We start from the raw sequence: 12236 nt of genomic DNA on the forward strand, positions 1-12236 counted from the left end.
TATTTTTTCTGAAATATTCTAGTAGGTCTTTGGTTAGGGATGAGCTTTTGGCTCCTCTGCAAGGGATAGCTTCCATGCCCATTGCAGCTAGGTGCTGTTACCTGTGCCTGCCCCACAATGAACCCTCCATGCTTAAAGGCAGCAAGGTGCACAGTTGTTGTTAATAAGCAACAAACCACAGTATGACACCTCCTTCAGCCTATCCCTCTGGAGGAGAAGACAACAAGAGAGGCAACTGGAGTGAGGTCCTTCTCCCCACACACCTCCTTTTCAGCTGGCAAAATGCCTGCAGCCCTCACTGAAGCCCAGACCACAGCACTCACCCGAAAGGCAGCTGTTGCCACAGCTCAGGGTGCAGCTAGCAGCATAGGTCTTCCCTGCCTATTGGCCTTCAGGTTGTCAGATCCAACTAGAGTTTGCACTTCCACTGCCTGTTTAATGTCTTTCTCAGGTCTTCTCAGAAAACAGAGAGTTTGGAGAAGACAGGCATCCCCCCACAGAAGCCGTAGCTGCCAAACTGGCACATCCTGTAAGGATAAAGGCAATCTCTTAAACATCCTGCATAGAAACCTCACTAGAACTCAGCTTGGGCTTTGCTGCTCTTCCAAGGAACCAGAGTACTGGAACTGTGTCACAGCATGAGCAGCCCTCGGGAATTTCGGGAAATCCCCCTTGTCAGAGCCAAGTCACAGTGCCAGATCGCCATTCCTACCTAAGCCTTCGGGTGTAATGCTGTTGCCTGAATCTAGGCTGCGAGCCTTGTAAGCTAACGCTAAGTGCCACAGGGACTGAAGGCCTTGAGAGGCCGATGAAGAGGCAGGGGAATAACATATCAGCAACTAGAACCAAGCCACTTCACAGTTTCTTAGAGATGGGGCCCAGGGCCCAGTTTGTCACTCCTTTGAGACAACAAACCTCGTGACTCAAGCAGGACTATCCATGGCCTAAGCTCACTCATGCAGGGTCTTTTCCTAGATGCAACATTCTTGAGCTGAGGGGTAACTGTCTGTCTGACTTCCCCTTTGCTGACTCTGGCGCAAATGCCAGAAGAGGCATTTGTGAAAGAGGAAGAGGAAGAGGGCCGGTGAAAGGGGCTGAAATACCAGAACTTCTAGGGTGGCAAATTTTGGTTGCTCCACTAGGACTCGTAGCTGATTTCCATGGACACATTTGTCACTTCATTCTCTTGTTGGAGACCACCTACAGCCCAGCTCTTTGCCTGGCAGCTCTCTGCAGTTTCCCTGGTGTGGACAGTGTTACAGGAGCCCATGATTCCCCCTGCTAAATTGAAAGCCTCTACCGGAAATCAGACTGGAGTACCTCATTCACCCAATTCATCAGAACTCATGAACGCAAAATGAGATGCTACCATAGTATCTGAGGAGGTGGAAGGACAGCCCAATTCCCTACATTTTTCTTCTAGCTAGCAAAGCTTGACAAGATTCCCGACGGCAGTTAAAATACCTAAAAGGGAGGGATCCTATGCAAGAGAGCCCCACCCCCATGGAGAACTCAGTCCTCAAGATACGTGTCATACTATGTGAACACTTAAAAAGTCAATCTACAGCTTCTCTGTTACAAAGTGCAGTAAAAGCTCTTTGCCATACTGAGAGCATGAAACACGTTTAGTCTGAAAAAAACCGAACACGGTTCCAATTCTGCTAATATGTTCTTCCGGGGAAGGCTGTTTAGATTGCCTGCACCTCTACGTGATAACTCCTCTTTCCTACAGGTTTGGCAACATGGCGCACCAGGACTAGCAGCAGCGCAAGAGTATACTTCCCTCATGTGGTATGTGCGATAAATGCAACAGCAATGACTGCATGCCGTGCAGCAGCTTCAGAGAACTAACTCCGGCTCACTGCCTACGCCAGAACAACAGGAAGCACCTCCACCATCACCACGGAGCCAGCGGCAGCCCCTGCAAGAAGGGCCCTCCCCGTCCCCCCGCGGGCGGGCGCCTGGCGTCGCGTCCGTGGTGCGTCTGTATCAGGCGTCGGTGTCGCTCGGCTCGGCTCCGCTCGGCTCTGTTCGGCTCGGCTCGTCTCGGCTCCGCTCGTCTCGGCTCTGCTCGGCTCGGCTCGGCTCCGCTCGGCTCGGCTCGGCTCGGCTCGGCTGTGTTCGGCTCAGCTCGGCTCGGCTTCGCTCGGCTCCGCTCCTCTTGCCGCCATGGGGCTGCTTCTCTGGCTAGTCGTGCAGCTGGGCGCGGGCTCCGCGGCGTACGTGGTGTACGTGGATGTCCGGCGAGCCGAGCGGCCCTTGGAGCACTTTTGGAGGAGCACCGGCTTTTGGTAAGCGCGCACAGCCCTGCGGCCGCCGCCTGGCGTTAGGCCACGCACTGGTGGCGGGAAGCAGCCGGGGTGAGAGCCGGCTGCCTGTACCCTCCTAAGGCAGAGGGTCCCAGGGCGTGAGGACGCGGCCTTTCGGAAGAAACCTAGGCTTTTCCGGTCTGCTGCTGTGGGATCGGAAGGTCCGACGCCTTGCTGCCCTTTGCTGCTCGGACTGTTGCCTGCGTGGACCTGGTCTTGGCGGGTTCATGTAAACAGAGTGGTTCACGAGACAGGGCCCGTCGAGGTCCCCTCTCTGACTCGGTCCCTTGCCTCCAGGGCCTTCAGACACGTGAAGTCCTTCCTCTTCCCCACAACAGCATATGTGTTCATACTCGGAGCTCATTCCCTTTTGTTTTTAGCGTTTCCATTGTCACTGTCCCTAAATGGGCCCAGGCAAAGCTTATCCGGCTGTTAGTTCTAGGAGCCTGTTCTTCTTGCAAGACCCTTCCACCATGCACCATCTTCCTGATGTGGCCAGTGAGTCCGGTTGGTCGGAGTCACGGGGATGGGTGTGAGCATGCATAAATCCCAGCTCCACCGCTTCATATCCTGGTAGTCCTTTGCTTCTTGGGGAAAGCCCAGTCTTGCTGAGCTGACTGGGACTGAGCAGCTTTCAAGTTTTGTGAGGTATGTGAAGGCTTCTAGCAGGCTCAAAAGCAAGAGACAGTTTATTCCTCAGCCGTGTTCGTATCTTACTCTAAACTGATTATGACCTCCTTCACTTAGGTATACAGTTGGTTAAATAACAGTTGTAGGAAAAAGAGTGGCAGCAGGGATGGAATCAGCAGCATGTGCTTTGGACGAAAAGGAATTTTTGCACTTTTTTTGTATAATGCATAAAGATAGTCTAAGGCAAAACTTGAAAATAATTTTCCATTAGTTTTCCCTGTTAGTGGGAAAACAGAACAGCAGTTAAAATACGTTCTGATGAAGAGAAACATTTGGGCTCTCTGGATTTTCTATTTTTCCTGTTTCATTTTTGATTTCAGTTTTTGCTTGCGATGTGAGGAAACATTAATGAAGAACTGCCTTAAAAACAGTATGTTTTGCCCATTTAAACTACAGCCCATGAAACACCTATGATTTTAACTGCATGAAAGAAACTTTGGAAAGCTGCAAATATGAAAAGCATGTGAGGGGAAGGCAGAGGAGCAGCAGCAGAGGCTCTCCAGGGGTCAGCAGCTGTTCAGTTATAACACCTGTCCAACACATTTCTCAAGCCGTAGGATCCCAGCTCCCTTGAAAGCTCACTCTGTGACAGAACTGAGTTCCAGTTGATAAAGCTTCTTTTCTGCATCACAGTTTCAGGCAGTTGGGCAAACACACAGGTGTGGATCAGCAGTTGATAAAGCCTGGGAGACTGGAAGGCTTGATGTTCTCTTGCGTAGGCACTTTCCACTCAGAATAGGAAAGGACAAATACTGGTACTACCACTAGCAAAACCCACTGTCCTGCCAGCTTTCTTTTGTATCTCCTTGTGGTTTCTGCCAGGTTTCTCTCTAGCAGGTTGTGAATTTTGAAGTGTTGAGTCAGCATTTATTCGGTGTTTATTCAAACATATGTGAATGCTTTATGTTTTGACTTCCATCTTTGCCGCTGCTGGAACTGAAGCAGTGCAGTGGTGCAAGTTTGAATCTCAGAGTAGCAGTAAAGCACTCCTTCAAAACCTAGCAGTTAACATTGTCCTTATCCACTGGAACAATTAAAAAGACCAAAATGTCTGATGCGTTTTTAGTAAGAGTGGAATTGGTAACTTCTCAGTCTCACTTGTGTGACTTGAAGCAATCTCAGGGAGACAATTTTTAAGTGTCTTGAATGCTGGTAAAGTTGCCAGAGGGGCGCACATGTCCTGGCCAATTTGTATGAAGCACTACAAGGATGTAATCTTGCACTTTCAGATAAGGATGCAGGAGATGAGGTAATAGATAGGCAGTGTCTTAGCTGTGACAAAAGTTTTGTCAGGTTCTTGTCCGGGTGGGGTTAGGCTTTTCCCGCTTTGGGCACAGATAGTTCTACAGTAGCAGGTTCATTCACCAGCGTCCTTGGAGGTGGGATGAATACGTGGAGAGGGACAGGGGAGGAGAGGATGACAGTATGACCCGTCCCAGCATAGTTACAGTCAGCACAGATCCACCCATCAGAGGAGGCAGATCACAGTAGGCAAAGCATAAGCTATATTAGTTCTTCACTTATATGGTTAACATACAGTCTGCGGTTAGAGCACAAGTCATCTCTCTTTGCAGCGTGAAGATACGCGGAAGTATTTTACCAAACCTTAGGGTCAATGTTATTTATCCAACATGGAATACAAATGCTTTAACACAGAATTTGCACATTACCAGGTGGCTTAATGGGTGTCTCTAAAGATGGCCAAACCCAGTGAACTGGGCAGCGTTTTAAGTTTCTAACTTGTGGAGGATGGATGGGAGTGAGATCTCTCTCCATCTTGCAGCTGTTTATCTGTGGAGGTAGAGGCAGCAGAAATTTGCCCCAGTGTTATGTTAATTTCAGTGGAGTAAGTAGACACCAAAATTACATTAACATGATCATTGCTGTGAGCAGGTTAAACTGCTTGCAGCAATCAAGCTTGGACACTTCAAGCCACATACTCCTGTGCCTCCTTATGCTTAGGAGTGAGCTGAACATGGCCAAAGAATGTGGAGGCGCCAGGGGTCTAATTTTAATTCTAACAAATGTAGCTGCCACAGCAGTGCAAGAGTTGATGTGATTGCATGGACTTCAACAGGAAGATCAAGCCCATATCTGTCTTACTACAGACCCAAGCAAGTATGACTTCTAACCCAAAGCCTAAAAGACACAGCTCCCTTTATCATCAGTTACTCAGAGAAAAGATGACTGCCATTGTATGGATTCTTCAGGCCACTGCTGCCTGAGGTTGCTATCTGTGCAGCAACAACTGCTTGTAATACTTTCCTTTGAGCATGGCAGTGAGATGCACCCAAATTATTATTTGCTTTGCCAAACTACATGTGTAGCCAGTGAACTGCAAATAACCTGCATCTCCTTTTTGCTTTCATCACATGTTAGACAGTGCTCCTCATTCCGGGCAGGATCCTGCAGGTGGTGTAGGGGGTCAGCACAGGGGTCTTTGGATACAGAGTGGACCTGCTGGTTAATGTTGCAATGTGTTGTTTCTTTTCTGTCTCTCCTTTCCTGAAGCCCTCCTTTACCTCACAGCCGTGCTGACCTATTTGACCTGAGCAAAGACCAAGAGATGAACCTTGCCTACATTTCTTCTGTTCCACATGGTGGCATTGAACAAGTTCGAATTCACTGGTTACTGGAATTAGTTGCTTTCAGGTAAGCAAATACCTCAAGTCAAAATCCAGAAAGACGTGACATTAAAGTGTCCAACAGGTGCTCGCTTTGATATTTATCTTAGTATAGTTGCAAGCTGGGCATGTCTTTGCTTCCCTGGAAGTCAGGTAACTGCCAATGAGGGGGAATCAATTTGGAAGTGTATGGGATTAAGAAAGAGAGAGCTTGTATTGATAAAGATGGGGCTAACCTGCATGTATTACATCCTAACAACGGGTTAAGAAGTAGTTTAAGATTTGCTTTCATCTGAGGAGTCTTGTGGATGTGCTGATCAAGTCAACACATGTCATATGCTACAGTCATTCCACATCTTCCAGGCCTCAGCATCTTGATTCCCAGTTGTACCGTGACCTCCAGAGGGGCCTCAGACTAGCAGAAGTGAGTTTCTTGGTCTGTTATATGTACAAGGTTCTAGTGCCACTTTTTTTAACTGCGTGCATCCTTTCTAAAATACTACTTGACACAACATTGAAAGAGAGCTCCAGAGGAGTCTCCAATGGTTCCTTAAGCAAGGAACATTTCTGCTTTGCAGTCAGGGCATCTATGCCCAGTGCTATGGAGGGCACTCTCAGCTGGATTCCAGGCAACAGTCATTTTGACTGTTTCCAAGACTCATACTGGATGTTATCACTGCCATTCCTTCAAGTCCAGCAGAGTTTGGTCTTGGTACAGTAACACTGGTAACTACTCAGTACTGATATGGACTGCTGGGAGAAGCTAGACTTTTGAGAGTTCAGTTCCTGTCCACAGCTTGTCTGTCCACGTGTGTACCTAGAGCTCCTCCTGGCTCTAGGTCTGGTTTTGATATTCAGGTCACAGTGTTACGCATCCTTTCCAGGTAGATGAGTTGTTGGCGAAAGCTAGGAATGGGATGGAGTTCCCTACCAAAGCATTTCAGGTAGCAGTACTGTCCCAAACAAGACTTCTCAACCATCCTGTTATGTCCTTTGCTGACCATTAGCCATTCTAAGAGCAGTGCTGAGGGACTAGAAAGGTGGTTTACTTTTTTTGTCATTTAATGTAAGAAATATGCTACAGCAAGAAAAATCCCATGAATATTAAAACAAGCCTGACTGACCGAGAGGTCCAAATGAAAGCTTCCACTATTTTATTACTAGTTCTATTTTCCTTCCACTTAGGATTTTCTTTTTGTATCCTGAACCCACCTGTAGACTGCATCACGTGACAGGTAGTGACAACTAAAGCAAGGTGGCTTTAGTCAATATCAGTTAATATCTTCTTCCAAAAGGATTCATATATCATAATAACATTTCTAGTTCTAGGGAAATACATGTTAGACTTTAGGAGGACAATGTTGGAATTCCTTGCCTTTCAAGTCCCATTTAACTCAGCTTGAACACACTGATACCAATATGCACAGTGGAAAGAACCAAATACAGATACCTAGATCAGGGACGTTTGGTCTGTGAGAAAAGACAAACCATAAAAAGCCCATCAAAAGTTGTAATAGTTCTTAAAGTTCTGCATGGCTCAGGCTGTTGCTGAGCATACATACAATCCACATCGTTACTGCATCTGCTGTCCCAGACACAGGAAGATGGGAATTTACCAGTTGTAAGTTTGGGAAACAACAAGGGGAGAGAGAGCTCAGACTCTGGAAATGGGATGTAAGCAGAAGAGTAGTGGATTTCAGAGTGAACACTAGGAAAAGGAGAAGTTTTCTTCCTAGGTATTAGGGTGCGCTTGTGTAGGTAGGTTTGGGAAGGTGTGTGGAGGTCCTGCACACAGATGAATATTGCATCTGTACCCCAGAGCTGCCTCTGTATTTTAGTCCATCTGTGCATATAGCAGGTAACACAGCTCCTCCCTCCCATCCAGGGAAGGGATGCCATCCGGAGGGACTTCGACAGGCTTGAGAGGTGGGCCTGTGCAAACTTCATGAAATTCAACAAATCCAAGTGCAAGGTCCTTCACACAGGTCAGGGCAGTCCCAAGCACAAGTACAAGCTGAGTGGAAAATGGATTGACAGCAGCACGAAGGAGAAGGACTAGGGTGCTGGTGGATGAGAAGCTCAACATGAGCCAGCACTGTGTGCTGACAGCCCAGAAAGCCAACTGTGTCCTGGGCTGCATCCAAAGAAGCATTGCCAGCAGGTCGAGGGAGGTGATTCTGTCCCTCTGCTCTCGTGAGACCCCACCTGGAGTGCTGTGTTCAGCTCTGAGGTCCTCAACATGGAGCTGTTGGAGTGTGTCAGAGGAGGGCCACAAAGATGATCTGAGGGCTGGAGCACCCCTCCTATGAAGACAGACTGAGAGAGTTGGAGGTGTTCAGCCTGGAGAAGAGAAGGCTCGAGAGAGGTTGTGTAGCAGCCTTCCAGTACTGAAAGAGGGCCTACAAGAAAGCTAGAGAGGAACTTTTTACAAGGACATGCAGTGATAGGACAAGGGCAGTGGCTTTAAACTGAAAGAGGGTAGATTCAGGTTAGATTTAAGGAAGAAATTTTTTATAATGAGGGCGGTGAAACACTGGAACAGGTTGCCCAGAGCAGTTATGAATGCCCCATCCCTGGAAGTGTTCAAGACCAGGTTGGATGAGGCTTTGGGCAACCTGATCTAGTGGAAGATGTCGCTGCCCATGGCAGGGAGGTAGTAACTAGGTGATCTTTAAGGCCCCCTTCCAACCCAAACCATTCCAACCATTCTCATTCTGTGAGGGTCCAAAGGAGGGCCACGAAGATGGTAAGAGGGCTGGAGCACCTTTCCTATGAGGACAGGCTGAAAGAGTTGGGGCTGTTCAGCCTGGAGAAGAGGAGGCTCCGGAGTGACCTTATAGCGGTCTTCCAGTACCTCAAGGGGGCCTACAAGAAAGATGGGGAGAGGCTGTTCAGGAGGGCCTGTTGTGACAGGACAAGGGGTAATGGTTTTAAAATAGAGGGAGGTAGGTTCAGATTGGATATTAGGAAAAAATTTTTTGCCATGAGAGTTGTAGAACACTGGAACAGGTTGCCCGGAGAGGTGGTGGATGCTCCATCCCTGGAGATGTTCAACCCAGGTTGGACGAGGCCCTGAGCAACCTGATCTAGTTGGAGATATCCCTGTTCCTTGCAGGGGGGTTGGACTAGATGGCCTTTGAAGGTCCCTTCCAGCCCTAACCATTCTATGATTCTATGATCTCTTCCTGTGAAAATTTCCTAATAAACACCCTTTTCTGTGCTGTGTCTCCCTCTCTTACTGCATATAGGTTTTATACTTACTCTTGCAGTGACCTAGCTTCAGCAGGTGCAAGGACAACTGTCACTGCTCACCACTACTGGAGTCCCTGTCTTAGATCTCAGAGGTTTCTCCTGAGAGATGACTTGGGTCTTTCAGGTCTGTGTAGCCAATTGACTTACAGAAAGATCAATGAGTACCTTTGAAAAGAAAGTAGCACTCAGAAGCCATAATCCCACCTGGCAGCCTGTCTCAGTGGTGCTGTGTCTTGGATTGGGCTTTTCAAATGATTGAGGGAAATGAATGTGTCTGTTAATGGATTTTGCTCAGCTTTTGTAGGGAGAGAGGCATTGAGTCCTTCAAAGTGGGACCTCCTTGACACAGTAAAAATTCTAAGAGCATGGAAACTTAGCAGTGAAGCAAGAAGCCCTAGAAAAGCTGTAGTGCCTCAAGGGTAGGGTTCTAACCTACCAGCCTCAATATTTAGCCCAGCTTTGACATGTAGAAATTAGAAACTTTGCAACTATTTAGAACCAAGCTAAAACTGTTCATTTTGCAAAAATGTGCATTTGTCAAAGACAAGAAAATGTTTAAGTTGTGGAAGGACAACCAGTGAACTGAGTGGCAGCAATGGTTTGGAAAGGGAGAGAGCATGGAGCCTGCAGGCAAACATCGGAATTGAAAGAAGCAGTAGGAGCAAGTCCAAACAGGAGGAGATCAGTGCTGCTGCGGAATTCTGTGCGTGTGCAATTCTCTTCTTGAACCTGTCATTTTCAGAAGGACATAAAGAGGTTTTGTGTGAGAACTCTGTAACAGCAAAGCTGTGTTATGTCATGGGGTTGGTGAGTAGAGAAGACTTCTTGGAAGGTGACGGTAGGTACTTGACTGAAGAAGAACATTTAGAGAAAACAGGACTAGGAGATCCCACTTCTGTGGAAGGCTAACAGATACAGGCCTTGCCTTTCCTCACAGTTGTGCCATAAATGTTCCTCCCAAGAAGCAGATGGGCTCACATGGAAGACTGCCACCTTCCCCTTCTCACTTACGTAATGCTTTTTCTCATTATGTCTTCTAATCCCCTAATGCCAAATGCATCCCTGTATTTTAACCCTTTTCTAGGGTTAAAACCCACTTCTTATCTTTTTCTTGATTTCGAGTTATCCTGCTATTTTACTACCTTTGAAAGGATACCACGAGGCAAACTGTTTTCAAAGAACTGCTAATTTTATTTTCCAACCAAAAGCACACGTTTGTTTCTAGATCATGTGACACAGGAATAGTCATGGTTCTAGGGGAACCCAAGGTGTTTTTTATGGACTGGACAGTTCAGGGGTTGTTAGTTACCAGTGCCAATAAATACAGCCATGTCGACACCTAGACCACACATGCTGCACTAGTCACAAGGAGAGTTTGAGGTGAAGACTCCCAACTCTTTGCCCAGCTCCATGGGACCCACACAGTCTGCAAGTTAAGAACCCTTTCCTATTCTTATGTAGCAATACTAAATGTTGGATACATGATTCATACAAGGCACCACAGTGAACAAAAATATAGTCAATCTACATGATGGATATAACATTTCCTAAAAGGCATGTAATTATTTTATTTCAACATTAATATTAACCTAGTTGGAATTACAAGCTCATCCCCAGCTCCTCTCTAAGTCATGATACGTAATTCCTGGTAGGAGAGAAGAGAATCAGCAGTTTTTTAGCATTTTCAGTCTTTATAACCTTAGTCTTGGTATAATGCAGTATAGCAAACATAAACGTGCCAGGAAAAGGCTTGCTTTTTTAGTTACCTTTTACATACTCGTTAGAAATAATTTACAGTCTTCCAGCATCCCTACATCATAGCACTGAAAGCTGTTTCCCTGCTGTGTTTGACATTGTCCAACACAACAACTTGATTGTGAGCCAGCTCTGCCAATGAACCTGAAACAGAAAGTTGTTCTTGTGGTTTCTTCTGGTCAATAGTTTCCTCCTAGTAAAAGTCTTAAAGCTTACACCCCCTCTTATGCATAAGCAAGTTTCTTTGCGTAAGTATCCTTTGGTGCTAATCTTACATTCAATATGACGAAAACCAGACTTCTGACTCTTAATTTCCTAGCCTGCTGGATAAGAGAAGGGCAGCCTCTCTTCATTTTTCTCAAAAAACTATTGCAAGGATACATCTTGCGTCGGAATCTCTCTTCTTTTTTTTCTCTTTTAGAATGAGATTGATCTAGAGTTAAGGGTATTTTTGCTTTTTTTTCCTTTATGTTCTAGGCTGGTAGCTTGACCCATAAAGATAAAAGAAGTCTAGATTGCTGGGATGTGTGTTCTTTTGTACTGAAACTGAAGTACAATACTGTACTGAAGTCAAATAAAACTTTCAACGGCCGCTTGCTTTGGCACAACAGCCTAAGAGTGTCGGTATTGATACTGTCTGGCAGTAACTCCTGTAAACCCACTTCCTCATGCTAGACCCTGGCAGGACTGTAAAAGAGATATTCCCTGATCAAAGAATGGCTACAAACAAAAGCAGACACAAAGCAGTACTTTGTCCTTGGGCTCTGCCCGTTTGCTTTTATAACAGAAATAAGCTAGTCATACTGAGTCATCAATTTAAATAATAACGTGATTAAATTGTTTTATGGCAGGAAAATGCTGCCAATGGTCAATCCTTCAATCTCTTGAAAGACGTTTCTGTCAGGTTCTACTGCCCTGGCAGTACTAATGTGTGAGCTGATACACTTTTTTATAACGAGTGCATGAAAATGTCAGCATTGAATCACTTGCCTAATACCGTGTTATTCTCAATCTTTGTGAAGACAGTTTTTATTTGCTCTTATGGGAATGCACTGCTTTTTCTTTAACAGAATACTTGTTCTTGAGAGCCAGATAAGCTCTGGGGCACCTGGAGAACCTCAGTATGAGTGTTCTTTCCTTCAGTGACCTGAAAAGTTGAAGTAAGCAAATCACGTGATGTGTTGACCTGATTTCTTTTTTTTTTTTAATGGCAGAGCAGATAAATGGCTTCTGCGTACATGGAACCTATTTCTAGAGGCACAGCTGTGATAGAATTTCTTTCCATGCTTGGTGCCATATGTGAACCAGCTATGAAGAAGGAGAGAAAGATAGGGCAGCTGTCCTGCGTTTCATGGAGGTAATTGTAAGCTTGAGTATGAGAGAGGATATTCTGCCAGTGCCATGGGCCAGAACACTTGAGTACAATCAAAATCTAGATCTATGCTTATTTGTAAAGAGAGAACATGTGTGTGTAACAACACAGCTGACTCTAGGGGTATCATTTAACACAAAGCAGAATGAACAGCAGTTAATGCAAATTGTTATAGAAAGTAACCCTGCCCTGGAAAACATGGTTTAGCGGACCTCAAATCAAAGAATAACATGA

At 46.0% G+C, this 12236-nt stretch overlaps 1 protein-coding gene across 1 annotated transcript in view; it reads left to right on the top strand.

The window, feature by feature from the left end:
• The first annotated feature begins 2169 nt into the window (after positions 1 to 2169).
• IDUA (alpha-L-iduronidase) overlaps positions 2170 to 12236 on the top strand; it is a 51338-nt gene continuing 41271 nt past the window's right edge. Inside the window, exons 1-2 of the mRNA XM_009980231.2 lie at positions 2170 to 2291; positions 5511 to 5651. Coding sequence (XP_009978533.2) covers positions 2170 to 2291; positions 5511 to 5651 — 263 coding nt within the window. The remainder of the gene's footprint in view (positions 2292 to 5510; positions 5652 to 12236) is intronic.

Source organism: Tauraco erythrolophus, chromosome Z (assembly GCF_009769465.1).
Source record: "Tauraco erythrolophus isolate bTauEry1 chromosome Z, bTauEry1.pri, whole genome shotgun sequence".
Taxonomy (NCBI): Eukaryota; Metazoa; Chordata; class Aves; order Musophagiformes; family Musophagidae; genus Tauraco; species Tauraco erythrolophus.